The 19,252-nt window shown below is 40.3% G+C and overlaps 2 protein-coding genes across 9 annotated transcripts in view; both read left to right on the top strand.

The window, feature by feature from the left end:
* Positions 1–14,101, top strand: part of CPB2 (carboxypeptidase B2) — a 40,390-nt gene extending 26,289 nt beyond the window's left edge. For both annotated transcript variants that reach the window (XM_040991388.1, XM_040991387.1), the window contains 4 exons: positions 4,652–4,745; positions 8,495–8,697; positions 10,153–10,240; positions 13,776–14,101. In XM_040991388.1, coding sequence (XP_040847322.1) covers positions 4,652–4,745; positions 8,495–8,697; positions 10,153–10,240; positions 13,776–13,960 — 570 coding nt within the window. In that variant the 3' untranslated portion in view covers positions 13,961–14,101. The remainder of the gene's footprint in view (positions 1–4,651; positions 4,746–8,494; positions 8,698–10,152; positions 10,241–13,775) is intronic.
* Positions 14,102–14,406: 305 nt separating this feature from the next.
* ZC3H13 (zinc finger CCCH-type containing 13) overlaps positions 14,407–19,252 on the top strand; it is a 64,057-nt gene continuing 59,211 nt past the window's right edge. For 5 of the 7 annotated variants that reach the window (XM_040991386.1, XM_040991383.1, XM_040991385.1 and 2 more), the window contains exon 1: positions 14,407–14,453. The gene's annotated coding sequence lies outside the window, so the exon portion shown is untranslated. Of the gene's footprint in view, positions 14,757–19,252 lie in introns of all 7 variants that reach the window. The other 2 variants (XM_040991384.1, XM_040991381.1) reach the window with 1 other exon arrangement.

Genomic DNA, 19,252 nt, shown 5'->3' with positions numbered 1-19,252 from the left:
TTGCTTCATCTGTATCCTCCACCTCCTTCCACGTACCTTACCAATATTACTTGGAAGCAAATCTCAGATACCATATGTTACCTTATTAAATTCTTGGTATGCATCTTGGAAGGGACTCTACAAAATGACCCTAGTGCAACTGGGCCTACAGGCTGGCATTTGGCTTAATGGTTAAGATATCAACATCCTATATTGGAGTGCCTAGGTTTAACATCAATCCCTGACTCCCGACTCTAGCTTCCTGGTAAGGCAAACCCAGAAGGCAGCCCTGAAAACTCAAATAGTTGGGCTCTTGCACCTATTTGGGAGATCTGAATTGAGTTCTAGGCTCCTACTCTGGGCATTTGTGGAATGATTTCAGTGGTTAGAATCACTTTCTCTGTTTCTCTTTGTTCCTCGAGCAAATCAAATAAAATCATTTTAAACCTGTGGCTGGCATTGTGATACAGTAGGTTAAGACACTGCCTGCAGCATCAGCATCCTGTATAGGATCCAGTTTATGTCCTGATGATTCCACTTCTCATCCTTGTTGATGCACTTGGGAAAGCAGCAGATGGTGACCCAGGTGGTTGTGTGCTTGCCACTTGTGTAGGAGATCTGGAAGAAGCTCTTGGCTCCTACTTTTAGCTTGCCTCACCACTGGCCATTGAAGTCATTTGAGGAGTAAAGTAGTGGAAGTAACATCTCTCACCCTTTCTGTAACTCTGTTTTTCAAACAAACAAATAATTAGAACGAAATGTAATAGTAACTGGGGCCAGAATGTGGCTCAGCTGGCTAAGCCACCATATGCAATGCAGCATCCCAAATCAAAGTGCTAGTTAGAGTCCTAACTGCTTTGCTTCCCATTCAGCTTCCTGCTAATATACCTGGGAAGGCAGCAAGTACGTAGGCTCCTACCCCTCACGTTTGAGATGCAAAATGGAGATCTAAGCTCCCAGCCTGCCATGGTCCACCCCGCTGTTATAGCCATTTGGGGAGTAAAACAGAAGTTAAAAGATTCTCTCTCTCTCTCTTAAATTAAAAATTAAAATAAAAAATATTTTTTAAAAATTTAGAACTACTGAATTTTTAAAAATGTGTGACCCTACATTAAAGTTTCCAACTAAGTTGTAACTCTAAAAACTGTGTTAATTTAAAATCCAGAAAAGTTTCTTATCATGCCACTGGTTCATACATCTGTTAATTTTATTTGAATCAACAGGGACTCCCCCCCCCATCTCTTGTTTTTTCTCTTTTCTTTCCTCAAATTTTACCTGTCAGAAAAGAATTTTCCATCATGAGCTTTGCTGGTTGCATGCCATGTTGTTGTATAACACATTCTTGTGTTCTCTGGGTTTATTTTTTAGTTTGACAGCATCGTGATTAGTAGAGAATGACTCAAGCAATGTGAAGCACGACCCTTGCAATTTAATGAGGGACAACAGAAAAACACAAAAGAGCATGTATAGATTTGGACAACCTACCTGAACCATACATGAAAGGACTGAGAATGAGTATAGATGCCAGGACTAGAAATATGTGTTTACATAGGAATTATCTCAAGGAGGAGGCCATAGTGATGGCAAAAATGTAGGAATCTGATGATGGTTTTTTGTTTTTTTTTCTGAAGGTGGGTGACTGCTTAACGAAGTAAATGAGAACAGTCTGGCATAACACTTAGCACCCACTGGGCATTCAATAACTGGGTTACATCCCTAGACCAATATCACAGGAAATTAACCTTAACTTGAATCACAGTGGAATTCATTCACTCTGTAGATATGCCTATTCCTTACTGCCATTCGTGTAATTGCCCTACCAATTAATTCCTGCGGTTTATGTGCCTATTCTTCATTGTCTTTTATGTTACTGCCCTACGAATTAATTCCTATGGTGTAAGAAACTGATTTCCCCAGGGTGATTTTCGCTACCCAATCACAGACCTATGAGTGAGATGAGCATCAGTGAGAGTAAGAGAAAGGTTACTGGAATCACTCCAACCTCACAATCTATTCACTTATTTATTTTTATTTAAAAGGCAGAGAGATGTCATGAGGGCTGGGGGGAGATTAGGAGAGAGAGAAAGAGCTATAGATAGACACAGGGAATGCCTATTCACTGGCTTACTCCTCAAACACCCACAACAGCCGAAGCTGGGCCAGGCCACACTCAGTTCAGAGCTCCCATGTGGATGAAACTGATTCTTTAACTCATCACTTGATGCCTCTGGGAATGCACATTAGTAGGAAGCTGTAACTGGAAAGAGCCATGACTTGACCCTGGGTATTTCAATGTGGAATACTTACTCCCCAAGCGAAACTTGGGAATTTTAGTCTGTGAAACACGATCACATTCTCAGCCACCTTAACAACCCAATATAGAATGTGTTTCATATTTAAAAGTTAGAATCAAATCAGTATAATCAGGGCAGCCATCAGGCTAGAGGTGTTGTCACATTTTTACCTCTTACTCCTAAAGAAGAGGGTTGAAGTTGGTTTAAAGCAAGCACTGAAATGCATGACTAATGCATGGGTTTGTTTTGAGACAAAAAATTACTTTTCTTTCCTTCGAAGTGCCTAGTGGTACTTTTGTATAAACTTAAGGGAAACAAGATTAAACAAGAAGGCCAATGGGCAGACTAGTAAAACCAAATGAAAATTTTGTGTAGGTAGAAATCATTTCATTTGGTTCAAACTGAATCAGTTTGTGTGAACCTGCCTGAGGTCTGCCTAGTGGAAGGGTGTCTGTTGGAGTGAATATGTGAAAACAGTGACAGGGTGTAGCAGCAGAAGGAATGGGCGCCAAGAAGAAAAATCCATCACTGGCCACTTGGACTGTTACTGCTGTTTTTCATTTGGGGGACAGAAAGAGATGATTCACTTCACAAATGAACACAATGGCCAGGATTAGGCTAGACCAAAGCTAAGAGCTGGAAGCTCAGTCCAGATCACCCATGTGGGTAGCTGCTCCAACCAGCAGAGCCAGTAAGGTAGACACGGAGAGGGTCTGGGGATGAAGCACCGACAGGAGATCAGTGATGGTAGAAGTGTCTGCGAAGTCTTTCTTGCTCCTTCACCTCTTCTTATATATTCTCCCCACCCCCAACATCCTCATTTAGCAGGATATTGGATACAGATGAGTTCAATTAGTCTAGGTGCTTTTAGCCACAAGCCCAGTTCCTGTTCTGCCCAGGTTAACTAGTGTAATCAACTCCTTAGCCCACAACAGGTAGCATGAACTAATTTTCTTGAAACATCTTTGCTGCGTCCCAGGGTCGGTATTAGCAGGAAGTTGGAGGAAGAAGACATTGCTGGTGTCAGACCAATCAGCCTGTATGGACTGTGGACATCTGAACTGATATCTTAACCACTAAGCTAAAAGAACCCTCCACCACTTAAGTTTTTGTTTTTTTTAAATCACACCTTTCCTAAGGGTGCTCAATGAGAGAATGCTAAATAACTGTCTACATACCTCACGCAGAATATTATTATCTAGTAAAATGAATGAAATGTTGCATATGACTAAGAATGGACACTAACACATGTTAAGTTAAAAATGAAACCAAGTACAAATGAGGATTTGGAATAGGCATAGTAAGTATAATTTGTCTTGTTATGTCAAATGAGAGGGACAAAGCAGATTCACATTTGCATTCCCATGCTGCCCACAGGTTACACAGAAAGGCAGGTGCATAGCTTCTGGGGAGATATCCAGTTACCTGGAGTAGAGAGTAATGGGAAGGAAGCTGGCCTTTGAGTATTACTGCATATCCTTGACATTCTGAAATATGTAAATGCATTACTTATTAAAATTATGGGTTACGGGTTGACACAATGGTGTATCAGGCTAATCCTCTGCCTGTGGCTGGCATCCCAGAAGAGCACTGGTTGATGTCCCAGATGTTCCACATCCAGTCCAGCTTCCTGCTAATGCAGCTTGGAAAGTAGCTGAAGATGGTCCAAGCATCCAAGTCCCTGAATCCATGAAGGAGACCTGGAACAAATTCCTGCCTCCTGGCTTTAGACTGAACCAGGTCCATCCACTATAACCATTTGGTGAGTGAACCAGTAGATAGAAGATCTCTGTCTCTCCTCTCTTAAATTTGCCTTTCAAATGAAAAAAAAAAAACCTTAAAGTTAATAGATTAATCAATAGATCTAAATATGGTGTAGATATTTTCACTGTATTTTAAAAATCTTTCCAAAGATGTGTTTTATTTTATTTGAAAGGCAGGGTGACAGAGTGAAAGGGTTTCCATCTATTGGTTCCCTTCCAAGCACATGGATATATTTTCCCAGTGTGTAGGTAGGAAGCTGGATCAAATGTAGAACAGCTGGGAATAGAACCGGCATTTATATGGAATTTTGATCATCATAGGCTGTGGCTAACCTCACTGTTCCAGCAAATGTTCACAACACATTGCTAAATCAACAACATATATTTCAGAACTGTATATGATGAACCTCTGTAGAAAACAGGAAAGTAAGACAAGGAACAAAAAACTACATTATACACACATATAATTTGTTGAAGTGTATGACCACGCCTGATTTTTATGATTAATATAGTATAAAAATAGACTGACATTATTTTTTCATTTAAAAAAGTCATATCTTGCTTGAAACAAACATGAGGCAGCCCTGGTTATGTGTTCATGTTGTGTTTATTTAGAACCGAATGTGGAGAAAGAACCGTTCTTCCCATGAAGGCAATCGTTGTGTTGGAACAGACCTGAACAGGAATTTTGCTTCCAAACACTGGTGTGGTAGGCAGTTTATTTAATTTTTAACACTATCTCCTCATTAAAAGGGTGATAAGAAAGACCCTGAACTGTAAGTACACAAGAGATGTATCTGAATTAGAGAACAATTGAAATGCTAAGCTTTCCAGGTAAGGGTGATACTAACAGTGGTGACTACTTAGCAAATTGGCTCATCTCTCCTCACCTCATCTCTCTGCTGTTCCTTCATCTTTAATACAAAGAGGTTGGGGCAGCAGCTTTGTGGTGTTGCCTCTCTCACCTGCATGCCAAATGCCAAATGAATGTCGGTTCAAGACCTGGCTACTCCACTTTAAATTTAATTCCCTGCTAATGGTTGATGGCCCAAGTACTTAAGCCTCTGTTACCCATGTGGGAAATCCGGATGGAGTTCTTGTTGTGGCCATTTGAGCAGTGAACCTATAGGAGGACACTCTCTCCCTTTCCCTCTCCCTTCTTGTCCTTCCCACTCCAACCTCTCCCCGTCCCTTCTTCTTCTCCCTCTCCCTCAACCTCACCCTCTTCCTTTTTGTAATTATCTTTTAAATAAATAAATAAATAAAATTTTAAAATAAGTATGTTCATTTAAGTGACATCTAGTTTCAAAGCTATAAAATTTTATTATCCTAAAATAATATGAATCATACTATTCAATATCCTATGTTAACAGATAACATTTCTCATTAGGACAACACAGATCTTGGAGACAGGAGACTTTTCATTTCCAATTGTACAGGCAAATGTTTATTTCTGTAGTGACTGAAAACATATTTATTTTGTTCTCACCCTCCACTTTATTAACAAGCTTTTGTTTCATGACCGATATAAAGAATATATAAATAGTAATATAAAAATTGACACATGAAACTTATTCATTCCTTGATTTGAATGAGATAGAGTCCTCAGGGGGTACAGAGTTAGCCTTTCTTATATAGGACAGAGTGGAATACTATTTACAATAAAACAGTACTATACATAAGCTGTGTTTACAAAACAAACTAAATGAAACAATGAGCTTGTATCACTTGTTTTTCTAAAATCAGGCACATTTCTCCACAAGGAGAGATGCTGTTGCAGTCACAGAATAATCTTCCACACGCTTGTCATATACAATCTTATGTAAGCGATCTTAGATATTGCCTACAGAAGAGGTAAAAATGCATGATTTTGAAAAGTTTATCATCATCCCAAAGTATATGTGAAAAATGCACAACAAAATCCTCACCTTATTTCCTTCCCTTTTGTGTTAGAAACTCCAGCAGGGCCTGACACATAGAGGGTCCTCAAAAATGTCAATTAAGCGAATCCATGAATGGATTACGCTGCTCTGAAATATATATATTGAGGTTGGGACAAAGAGGCAGGAGCAAGTGGTCCTGACTCAGGGAGCACCTGGTGGTGTCCATCTAAGAGCCGTACTTAAGGTTACCTAGACAGCTGTTCATCAAGGTCCACAGGCAGCTGCAGCAGTGATGGTTGGCCAGGGGCTCATGGGAGTGGTGCTAATGCCAAAAGATATGAACAAATAGAATGACAGTGACTAAGTGCCCAGCAGTTTATATATTTAATCTGCTACATATCACCCATAGAAAAACACAGACTTAAAAAGTACGTCCCTGTCCCTTGCTTGGGGCACCTTGGTAGTTAAGTGGTAGTGGAGCTAGGATATAAACCCAGACTAACTGATTCCAAACTTATTAAGTTTCCTATGTCTGACAATAACTCCTCAGCAACTTCCCTTTTGTAATTTCCCATCTTTAAGCATTTTTGGTACTCAATCTTTTTCTTCAATCTTTAGTTTCTTCCAATATTGAAGGCCAAGATGAATTTTCAGCAGAGTGAGTTTCTCTTGAAATCTCTTTCATTGGCTCACTGTGTCCTCACACAGCTTTTTCTCTATGCAAATACCTTCTCTCTGGCTCACTCTCTCCTAATCAGAGCATCATATTGGGTTAGGAATCCACTCTTGTGACTCTTAACCCTGTCTTCAGAAACAACCTGTCTTTTAAGAATAGTCCCTTTGGACCTGGTGCTATAGCCTAGTGGCTAAAGTCTTCACCTTGCACATGCTGGATTTCCACAAGGGTACCGGTTCTAATCCCAGCAGCCCTGCTTCCCTTCCAGCTCTCTGCTTGTGGCCTGGGAAAGCAGTCAAGGATAGCCCAAAGCTTTGTGGGAGCCCCAGAAGAGTCTCTGGACTCCTGGCATCGGATTAACTCAGCTCTAGCCATTCCGGCAGCTTGGGGAGTGAATCTTCACATGGAAGATCTTCTTCTCTCTCTCTCTCTTTCCTTCTCTTTGTATATCTGACTTTCCAATAAAAATAGAATAAATATTTTTAAAAAAGATTTTGTATGCATTAGTTCAGCTGATCCTTACTCAACTGCCAGTTAAATTATATATTTTTCATATCGTGGATAAAATAACTTGAGGTTTAACCAAGTTTAACAAATTACCAAGGCTACTTAGTTATTATATGGCAAAGCCAAGATCAAACTGGGTGAACTTAACAGTCTGCTGTGTGAAGGACAGTTACTGCCACAGTGCCAAATTTTTATCTCCTAACGTAACAGTGTATACCTCACAGGATTGCTATGAGGATTCCTTGAGTAACTACAGAAATGTTTGGAGAGTTCCTCTGTGGGTGTAAGCTGCTACCGTTACTATCTTTGTTCAAGAGTGCAGCTGGATAGAAACAAGAGTTATTACTGAGAGAACTAAGATTGCCAGCCACACATGTGTCTTCTGCTATTCCTAGAAGAGAGTGAATTCTTGGGTCACATGTGCTCCCTGTGGCTCTCTCACTGTGAATCAGGCACAGAGGCGGAAGTGTCGGAAGGCAGGCATCCATCTGTAAGGATGCATACATATATACTTCTATCTCTCCAAGGAATGAATAAACATTATTCTGACACCAAATATCACCATGTGTTTTATTGACTAAATCACTCTGGCAAGTGTTCAAAAAGTAGCTCTGAAGACAGACTTGCATATTCTGAGTCCCCAAGTGAGACTTTTATGGACTACATTGCTGAATTATTTTTAAGCTATAAATATCAGGAAAACCAAACTGACAGTGGAGTAAATAAAATGAGGCTGATATTGTCATGCTATAACCAGATATTTTGAGGATGGTTGTCCTCTTCCATCTTCTTAGGCTGCTTTCTCAAGGCTGCATGTTAACTGCTCAGGCAACACGAGAGGCCAAGGCTGGGAGGGATGTCTAGGGAGTCGGCTCCGTGGGTATGAGAATATTTGACTCTAACAGAAACATAAACAATATTAAGCATCAGAAATACCTTCTTGGGATGGACACTTAATACAACAATTAAGACGTTGCTAGGATTGCCCACATCCTCTTGTGGAGTGCTCATTTAGGTCCCAGGCACTCTGCTTCTGATTCCAGGTTCTTGTTATTGTGTACTCTGGAAGACAGCAAATGTTGGCTCAAATGCTTGGGTCCCTGCCACACACCTGTGTTGAAGAGACCTGTGTTGAATTCCAGGCTGTTGGTTCTGTCTTGGTCCAGCCCTGGCTGTTGCAAGAATTTGTGGAATGAATCAATGAAAATGGTCTCTGTCTTTGTCTCTCTTTCAAATAAATGAAAAATCAGATTTTAAACATTAAACAAACAAATACGTTCTTTAAAGAACACTACCTCACCCACAGATGTTAGGAAAACATGTCTTCAGGGGAACAATATATTATGATCATACATGCATTCTGGTGATTTCATTGTATTGATTTTACTACAGGGGAAGGTGCCTCGAGTTTCTCATGCTCAGAGACCTACTGCGGACTTTACCCCGAGTCAGAGCCAGAGGTGATGGCAGTGGCTAATTTCCTGAGAAGAAACATCGACCACATTAAAGCTTATATCAGCATGCATTCATACTCCCAGAAGATTGTCTTTCCCTATTCCTATAATAGAAGCAAAACCAAAGATCATGAGGAGCTGGTAAGTGTAACTTCATGATTTTTCCTCATTTATATATCACAAATAAAATAATGCTTAATCGAAGATTCAAAACTCCCTGGGAAAATACTCCTCCTCAGGAGGACCCATGCATGAATATTGCAGACCATGGTTTGGCTCAGTAAAGCATCGCCCTGTGGTCAGAGATCACTGCAGGAATTGAGAGGATGGGTCTTGCCCTAAGGACGTGACCTTCATTCCAGCAAGTTCCTGGAAGCTCAGAAGAAAAATATTCCACTGACCTGATCTGCACACAAAGCCATACAAGCAAGGACACGAGAGTTATGGAATGGTGGGATTTCTATGTGCTCCTGAGCTTCCCACATTAGTCCACCACAGTTGAAGTCTCAGCCCCACACTCCTCATTTGGTGTTAGCTGTGGGAACTGTGCAGACACTGGCCCCTTGACCTCTGGAGGTTTGGTCCCATGAAAGTATGCCCAATTTCCACACTGAGGCCAGCCTGATCCATCAGAAGGTAGTGGAAAATACAGGAATTTTAAAGAAGACCCACATATTTTGCTTTTCTCTCATCATGTTTTGGTGTCTGATGTTCTGTGTTTGGATTAATGGGTCAAAGGCAGCCTGGTCAAGTTCTCATCTCAAATGCTTTCAGGACAATGATGTGTTATGGCAGTGACTTCATTCTTGGGCAAGAACTGCTCTTTATAGAGTAATTTGCATTTTACAGATTCATTTTTTTTTCTGTCTCTGTTACCAAAATCTAATGCAGTGATACTAGGGGTGCTAGCCATTGCTGATGACTTGTATATGATTATTTCCATTTTCTGAAAAAAGCACATTTGGTACACAAACATATGTGGTACTTACAATTCTGTTTTTTTTTTTCTCAAGGAAAAATTTTAAGATCTTTTTTTGGCTTTACCTTACAGAAATGAAATGATAATTATCATGATTTGCAAATTAGAATTAGTACAATTGCATCTTGATTTTGGATTACTACCAGCACAAATATTTATAGAGTTATTATGTGTAAAATACTATATTCTGGGGCCCTGCCATGGTGTAGTGAGCTAAGCCTCCACATGTGATGCTCGCTAGTATCCTATATAGGTACTGGTTTTGTGTCTAGCTGCTCCACTTCCCATCCAGACCCCTGCTTATGACCTGGGAAAACAGTGGAGGACGGCTCAAATGAATTTATAGAAACTCGTGTTACAATGACTTTTTCTACAAATTAAATAAAATATTTTAAGACATTGGAAGAGTTTGTTTAAGGCCACTTGTGTCTGATTGCATACAGTGAAAAACATGTTTTTAGTTCATTTATTCTTTTTCTTAATTTGCCTGTTGGATAAACTCAGTTTTCTCATGCACATTGTAGTTCAATTGAATGTATGGTAGTTTCTTAGGAACTTTTATCTGTTGTATTTAGAAGGGAAACATTAACTGAAATTTCACTTCCTATTGCTCCTAGTCTCTAGTGGCACATGAAGCAGTTCGTGCTATTGAGAGAACGAACAAAAACATCAGGTATACCCATGGCAGTGGCTCAGAGAGTTTATGTAAGTATTTTCTAAGATCTTGGAGAAATGTGACCAACTAAAGGAATCTATGTGTTGAGTTTTGCTGTATAGGCTTCATTTTTTTTTCTAAATTGCATATTTAAATAGAGCCACATGCAAAATGAGCAACAATTGTAACAGCTATAACAAAAGCAGAAGAAAAATACGTTGATGGGTGAATATATTAACAAGCTAAAATGATATTTAGGCTGTGCTTTTCACTATGCAGAGGAATTACAGCATTGACATCATCATAGCATTGTAAAGACGAAGAAGACAGGAAGATTCAAAAGACTGTGAAAATCCAGGACCACATGTAAGGCTGTGCAGGTTGTATACTGCACAAATCTAGGGGATATCATTTCTCTGAGCTGTTTTTTAGTGATAGACGGTACCATAGCCTATACTTTATGACACAATATAACTGGATGTCTTTTGTATAGAAAACAGCAACAAGAACTTGAATGTGGATGACTTAACAAATATTTTCCATTATTTCCACTGAAAGATATTTATGGAGAGACTCCAGTGGGAACACAGTGTTTTTTCTTTTTCTAAACAGGTGTCAGAGAGATGAAGAAGAATAGCAGAAAATAAACATAGTGTTGGCAGGTGTTGGCAAACTACAGCCTGAAGGCCAAAGTGAGCCCACTGCCTGTGTCTGTATAGCCTATGAACTAATAGTTTTTTCAATTTTCCATGGCCAAAACACCAAAGCAAAACAAGAGAATAAAATTTTTCAAGACCTGAAAATTATGGCATTCCTATTGTGTGCTTAAATAAAGCTTGACTGAAATACAGCCATGCTCATTCATTTGCATATCATGCATGATGACATTCTGGACAGCAGAGCTGAGCAATTGTAACAGATTGCATAACCCACAAAACCTGAAATAAGGGCTTTCTGGGTCTTTACAGGAAAACTTTACCAATTCTGCAGGTAAACAATTATGCAGTAAAATATAGTGTAATTTCACTGATGAGTGTTTTGAAAAAAAAATATATGAGGCTATGGGTTTGAGAATGAGGGCAGGTGACAGATGCAACTTATCTTTAGTGGCCTTGGATGGTCCTTATAGGTGACATTTCTGGGAGACCACCCAATAAATGGCTACCAGGAGAAGACCAGGGAAATGGAGTGGGTTGAGCAGAGTAAAAAGTCCAAGAGTTATCTTTAACAGAATATGCAGCAACATAAAAAGTCACAGGGAAAGGGCTGGAAGAATAAATACTAGATATTGATTACAGCTTTCAGAAACATATGATGAATGAATGAATGCCTTATTTAACCCACAGTTAACAGACATTTTTAAAGAAACATTTATTTATTTTTATTGGAAAGGCAGATATACAGAGAGGAGGGACAGAGAGAAAGATCTTCCGTCTGATGATTCACTCCTCAAGTGACCACAACGACCAGCCGGTACTGCGCCGATCCGAAGCTGGGAGCCAGAAGCTCTTCTAGGTCTCCCACACGGGCACAGGGTCCCAAGGCTTTGGGTCGTCCTCCACTGCTTTTCCAGGCCACAAGCAGGGAGCTGGATGGGAAGCAGGCCCGCCAGGATTAGAACTGGTGCCCATATGGGATCCCGGTGCTTTCAAGGCAAGGACTTTAGCCGCTAGGCCACCGCTCTGGGCCCGAGATTTTTCAATATTAAGTACAAGTAATGCTTTCATAAACAACCTTGTAAATCCATGTATAGGTACAAACAGTCATTCTTTGTAAATTAGTAGTTGTCTATCTAGAAAAATGCAGAAAATAAAGCAAAGAATTAGTTACAATCAAAGAGGTGAATAAGATACTGTGAGAATCAAACATACATACTTCTGTAACATTATTATCTATCACAAATAGAAAGGTAGAAAATAAAAATAGCACTCTCTACATACACGCACATGTATGTGCATATGAACACATAAGTATGGAGTATGTGTATGAATGCACACACACAAGAAATCTGTAGTAGCTACATGCAAGGCCTGAAAAATTCTGCTGGTTTGTATGAAAGAAAAAAAAGGTAGAAACCAGGGTGGAAAGGCAATATAAATTTTTCCTTAACTAAGATACATATTTAATACAATCTTGATAAACACTTAAACACATCTGAAGTTTACTTGAAAGAATAAATTGAGGGCCTTCTGACCTAGCTCCCTGTTGATGTTCCTGGAAAAAGCAACCGTGGATGGCTGAAGTATCAAGGTGTCTGCCAGCCACATGGAAGGCCAGGATGGAGTTCCAGGCTACTGTGGCCTAAGCCTACTCAAGCCCGTTTCATTCCAGATATCCGGGGACTGAACTAGCTGACAGAAGATCTTTCTCTCCCTCTCTGTAAATGTGCCTTTCAGAGAAAGAAGACTTTAAAAAGAAAGAATCTGATAAATGATTTCATAAAATTCTGAAAAGAATAGAATGTCTTTAACCCAATATTAGCATGCATTACAAACGTATGTGACATTGAACATAGGTTTAAGGAGCATAGAAATACAGTGTAATGATCTGGATACCTCGTTATGTCATAAAGGCATTGAAAAATTTAAGAATGTTGGATAATCAGTTAGAAATTAATTGAATTAATGAGAAACATGATATTTAGAGAAAAAAATTGGTTGTATCGTACCAATGAGTCTTTCAGTAAAAATCTGCATGTATTTTAACACTCTGCCAGAAATTAAAAGTCAAATAATAAAATGAGAGGAAACAAACTCCACATAATATATAGAGCTAATAATGCTACCATTGATTTGGTGAGCAATCTCTAAAATGAAACACAGGAAAATGAGCATGGATAATTGATGGGGATTATAATGATGTACAATAGCAAGTGAAATGTTCAAGCCACTGAGAATCAAAGAAATATAAATAACATAACAGATATCATTTTTCACCCATCAAATTGATGGCAAAGGCAATTCCTGTGGATTATTCAGGAAGGAGAAGTAGGCAGAACAGGTGTATGGAGTTAAAAATGAGCTGACTTCTTTGAAGTGTCCCTGGGAACAAGTTTGGTAAGTTTAAAAGCGTTTATGCTTGTTCTAGGAAACCTAGGGAAGACTATTTTAAAGCAGCAAAGAAGAAATTATGTTTAAACAAGGGTGCTTATTGTAAAATTCTTTCCATTGGTAAAAAATTGGTTAAAATTTGAAGGCAGCACATAGTTGAATTACTTCTTGCTTTATAACGTAATGGTATGAGATGACTGAACATCAGGAAGCAATTTCTCTTACTAATATATTCTAACATGTTGCAATGACTATACTAACCAACAGTTTGTATAGTGTGATTGTGCTTATTTGGGAAAAGGGAAATACAAATGGAATATATGCACGTAGGAAAAACCACGCTAAAACGTCATTGGCAAATAACCTTCCTTGATAAGATTATGGTGGGTTGGGGCAATTTTTGTGTTCTTCCTCAATCTGCTGGCCTTCAATCTCCAAGAATAGTTTGTGTGATTCAGTAATCAGGAAAAACAAGACATGGTTTCCACATTTAGAAAAAAACGATCCTGTGAGGCAACTGCATTCCTTCTTTTAGACTTAGCTCCTGGAGGTTCGGACGACTGGATCTATGATTTGGGCACCAAATACTCGTTCACCATTGAACTTCGAGACACGGGCAGGTACGGATTCTTGCTTCCAGAGCGCTTCATCAAGCCCACGTGCACAGAAGCCCTAGCCGCGGTCCTTAAAATAGCTTGGCATGTGGTCAGGAACGTCTGAGGCCTTGGACTTGGGGCTCCCCTCGTTTAACTCACAGCTTCTAACCGGGCCACATCACTGTACCAGCGTCCAAGCTTCATCCGATCCGGTGCTTCCCTAATCCTTGGTTTCATCAAAGAACAAAATAAATGTGACTTGGAAGTTAACGCCAAGGTACAGCTGTATTTTTTTGTTTTCAATATGTGTGCGCGGCTAGATCCTTTTGTTTCCCTTCATCTCCATCTCAAGTTTTATTAACGAGTGTCGTGGAGATGGTGGGACGCTAAGCACAACCCTGACACCCCCAGGTTCCTTCCCGGGGACCCCAGCGCCTAGGTGCCCTGCCCGGTTTCCCAGGGCACCAGGCCACGGGCGCCCGCGCCACGCCCACGAGGGGCGGGGCCTGCGCGCTGACGACTAATGTGGCAGCCGGAAGCCGCGGCGATCCGCCGAGGAGGAGGAGGGCGAAAGCTTGACTTCCGGCGGCAGTGGAGGCGATCTTCCTAGTGGCCTGGTCTTGTTTTTGTTGCGTTTTCTCGCTCTCGTGCTTCTTTGTCCCTTTTGTTTGTTTTTCGTTTTTCTTCCCACGTCCCTGTGTCCCTGGGCCGTGGCGAGGGCGCGGGCGGATTTTGCTGCGGCGTCGCCCCGGGGGCAGCCTTCGCGGAGCCAGGGCCGGTTCCCGGGAGCCGCGCGTGCACCTTCTCCTCCTGCCCCTTCTCGGCGTCCCCCGGTGCCAGCGCGGGGACACGGGGTGGCCTGCCCCGCTGCTCGGGGCAGCGCCCCCGGCTTGCACCTGCCAGGGGAGCTGGGAGAGGAGGTAAGCTCCGTGTGTGTGTGGGGGGGGGGGTGAGGGAGCGGGCGTGGCGGGAAGGGCTTCTCGCCCTGCTGGGCTGGGGTCTCCTGAGGACCCGAGTGCCCCCTCGAACACCCACCCCACCTTTAAAGCTGCTGCTGCAGCTCCGGGTGCGCGGACTTGGGCTTTTCGCCGCAGTTGGGGGTTCTGGCGATTGCGGCAGGAGGACCAGGGCCGTGTGGTGCAGGGCCGGGGGACTTGGCTCTGTGTCGGCGTGTCTGTGCCTTGGAAGGGTGCAGCGGTGGAGTGTCAGGCTCAGATTCGGCCCTTGGAGCCTTGCAGGGTTGGGGTTAGTTCAAGTGCGTCTGGTCTGTTTCCCCGGCAATGTTGACAGCTTGCGGGGTGGAGGCGTGCCGCTTTATCCTTGGCCACCTGTCAGAAATGGGACAGGTGGCCTGAAAGGTGTGATGTCTGGCATCCTAAGAGGTTTACATAATGTTTGCGGCGGATACTGAATGCTAGGAGGCTTCTGGGAGTTGAAACAACTTGGAAACTTGTGGGTCTGTGCACTGGGCAGGTTTCTTTTGGAATGTTTCAAAGGCCTTGACCCTTTTGCCAGTAAGTCTAGCTGTGTATGCAGCACCCTCTGATAGAATGCTGCAGATGCACCTGCGGGTGTCAGTCTCCATATCTGTGGTGCTATCTTGAGTACTTCCACGAGGTGTTTGGGAGCTTTCGTGGACGCAGTCTGTAGAATTTTAAATCGGTTCCAATTTCTCAGTGAAGTGTTTAGATAATAACAGTTTCAGGAAGAGACTAAGGAAATTTGTTGTAAGCATGTAGCAGTTTGTATCTGTAGAAGTAGTTAATGGCTTCAGGCCAACACCTGGGGGCGGTTAGGGCACCAGGAGCTCTTATCTTTTCCTCTGAAAAAATAACTGTTACATTGTGAAACTAAGACTGTTTATCTGGTAGGATTCAGTTTTACCGAGTGCTTAGGAAGATTTGTGGAAAAATCAAAGGAAATTTATTGTGATGTAAAACCTTACTGAAATTGATGTCTTTTTTCATAATACATTTTTTCATGAAATTTTGAAGACTTGTATATGCCTCTTACTGACTTCCTGATTTTTAGTGATTCAGAATGAAAATTGCACATTTAAGAAGTGCAGACTTACCTAACTTTTCAATCTGTACTATAAATTAAAAGTGGATGGCTTTTTTTTATACATTGCTAAATTTTATGAGTAATCACTAGTTTATATGAGAAACTGAATTATGTTTCCAAATAGACAACAGAATTACTGAGGAGTGGACTTCCAGCACTCCCCAGTTCTGTACCTGTGAACTGTACATTCTCATTTACACTTTAATAGGGTGGAGCTGTTTATTTTTTATCAGATATCTAATAGCATACATTGACTCTTGCTGATAAATGAAATCTCTGTTTTTGTTTTTGTTTTTTTTTTTTTTGCCCCTTTTGGTAATTTTGTATATTGCCATTCTATATAGGTCATTGCCTGCATGGGATATTCAGTGTGAAGTAGCACCCCTCCCAACCCTCCCCCCCCCCAAATAGTGCTAGAATATTGCCTTGCTAATACGTGGATGCTCAATTTAGTTCTCTTGACCTGTTTACAAGTGTCATGAATCCACAAGTATGCAACTGGGAAGATTGTTTTGTAGAAAGTTTTTTAAGTTCTTCCAAGCAGCATAAAGTAAAGTCTTTTTTTTTTCTTTTTCTGTTAAGAGTATGAAATACAAGCATGAAGAGTCCCTAAGTTTTTTAAAAAAAATATTTATTCTGAGACCTTATTTTTAATATATCGCTCTTAATTGAAAAAAATACAGGGTTTGAAAATTTGTCTTAGTGATAGTTAATACCATTATGTAGTTTTAGTTGCTTCATTGTATGACAGCTTCCTAATTTGCTGTTCTTCATGGAGGTTAAAGTGGTTTATGTTTCCAGTTTATGTTGGCAGGTTAAACTTTGGAAAGATGTAATTGTAGGTTGGCGTGGAAATATTGAAACTAATACGCATTTTATTGAAAAGATTTTCGTAATCAGGTTTTAGAAAGAATTAATATTCAGAAAGAGGCATTTATCTGTTACTCCTTTGTCAGCCGCACCATTGATGTGGACCTGGGAGTGTGTGGGGCCTGGAGGTGCTGATTTATTAAGGCCCTCTGGTCACCTCTTTAAGACACTCAAACTTGGTTTGTTGGGTTTTGTTTTTTTTTAAATTGAAAAGATTATAAAGGTTCAGATATTTGTTTATTCTTCAAATGGGCTTTGGGAATTCTTGTATTTGGGCAAGAGATGATGATACTGGTAGAAATGTGATGGCCACTTCGAAGAATAATTTGAAAGCAAGAGTGGAAGAGCGCCTTCACAGAAGAGTGAACTAGTAAGTCATTGTTGAGACTCACTCCACGCAGAGGCTGTGCCGCGGAAGACTAATGTTTCCGTTATTTGTCTTTGCTCACATTTCTCCTGTAATCTGAGGCACTGATGGAAGCCTGTTCAGGCGTAAGTTAGAAACGTCTCCCTTCCTGCTTTTGGTGATGTGTACACATTGATGTTATATTCATCATGTGAGGACCCACATTTTTAGAAAAGAATGAAATTTATATTGAACTCATGTTAGATGTTAACAATTTTAAAATAATGTAAAAAGTTTTAGATGGATGATATTTAAAATTACGTATTGTACACTTGGCAAGCATAAAGCATTTTATTTCTATAAACTCATGAATATCTCAGGTAACTTCATTGTTGGCTACTAACAGAAGTTCCTAGATGGATAATCAAAAGATTTCTTTTTAAATAGAAATATCCATTTTCTGCTTTTCCTATTTTTGCTCCCCCTCCCCCCAGCTGTCTGTGTAGATATATAGTATTGCTCTAGGCTCTCCCTGTAACCTAGACCTGGTACTCAGATATAGAGTCATTTTAGGGCAGTGTTTGACACTTGTACTCTGAAAAAAAAAATCAGTACATTCTTACTTAATTCATTTTTTGCTCCTTAGTTGGAAGACTTTGCAGTAGTCTCTTGGTAAGAGAATATTGAGTGGGAGTCCCATTTTATTTCTTTGGGAAGCAGTATTGAAAATACATGAGTGAGTGATGTAGCTTGGATTGTCGATCCTCACTCGGTTCTTTTTTTTGGCATAACCCTCAAACCTTTTGAAATCTTCCGTTGGCCTAGGACTCTAGAACTGGGGAGAAGCTGTGAGGTCACACTTTCCAGTTGGGTCAGGGAACAAATGCAGAGCCAGGAAAGAACTAGTTAATACCTCAAGCTCTTAGAAACAGGAAAAGGTGTTCAAGATGACCAGTGTTGCAAGGATAACTAATAGCTTGTTGTCTTCATGCAGAATACACTACCCTTACGTGAAGATACCTTATAGTACATATCTCTATACTGGAATAAGAGGAGTACTCCCAATGAATAAGAGGAGTACTCCCAATGAAACTTTGACCATTTGTTACTAGATTTTTTTATCATTTACCTGTGCCTACAATGGCGTGATATACTTAACAGCAGAATGTCAGGCTTGTAACTGTGACTGAGGACTAATGCTGCTGTAATAATATGGGGAAAATGGGGAGAGAGGAAGGGGAAGGAAAGGGGGAAATCCCTTTTCCTACAAAACTGTGTCTTGGAAAATAATACTAAAAAAAAATTAAGAAGACTTTCTGGTACAAAGAAAGAAGGTACACTGCCTTTGTTCTGGTGAGCCTGGAATGGGTGCCTGGGGATGTTGGCAGGAGTGTGTGTTGGCAATGGAGGCACACTTGAGGCAGAGGTGGGGCAGAATTGACTCACTTGTGTATGATGGTGGAGGGGAAAATCTAAGGTTTGAGTTAATCTCTTTGAGGTTCTGATAGGTTGAACTTCTGTTTTCCAAGTTCTGAGTAACTAATAAGGAAAATTTGAAACTCATTTAGTTTTAAGTTTGCTAAAATATGTTTTAACAGTTCAGTTGATGAATGAGGAATCTGATGTGAATCTATACTAATATCCATATGCCTTTTTTATATATATTGGGTGACACATTTAATTCTTATTGGGTCTTGCTTACAAATAAATTGTAAAAAAAAGAAAAAAAAATTTTCTTAAAGCTCTGTATTTTCCAGAAATTGTTCAGAATGAATCTGAGAGAAATAAAACGGGTTACAACCAGTATGTAGAACTCATGTACAGTTCTCTGTTTGGAGAACAGTTGTTGCATAAATGATTTTACTTTGCAGCAATTATTTTATTTGATACACTGCAGTGATTTTTAAAATTTGTAACTACTTTCTTCTCTGATTTCTTAGGAAGTGCTCTTGAGAAGGTTTTTCATTTTGTATGTAAGGAACAAGAAGAATATAGCTTTTTTCTGTTTTTATTATTTCATATTTCTCTCTTCTGGGTTCACTATCGTTTTTTTAGCCCTCAGATGTTGTTTTCTTTTGGGGGAGTTCTTCGGAAATATGACTTGAGCATCTCATTGAACCAAATGTTATGAATTTT

This window comes from Ochotona curzoniae, unplaced genomic scaffold (genome assembly GCF_017591425.1).
Source record: "Ochotona curzoniae isolate NIBS_2020 unplaced genomic scaffold, NIBS_Ocur_1.0 contig_64, whole genome shotgun sequence".
NCBI classification, from domain to species: domain Eukaryota; kingdom Metazoa; phylum Chordata; class Mammalia; order Lagomorpha; family Ochotonidae; genus Ochotona; species Ochotona curzoniae.
This window is presented reverse-complemented; position numbering and strand designations above follow the sequence as displayed.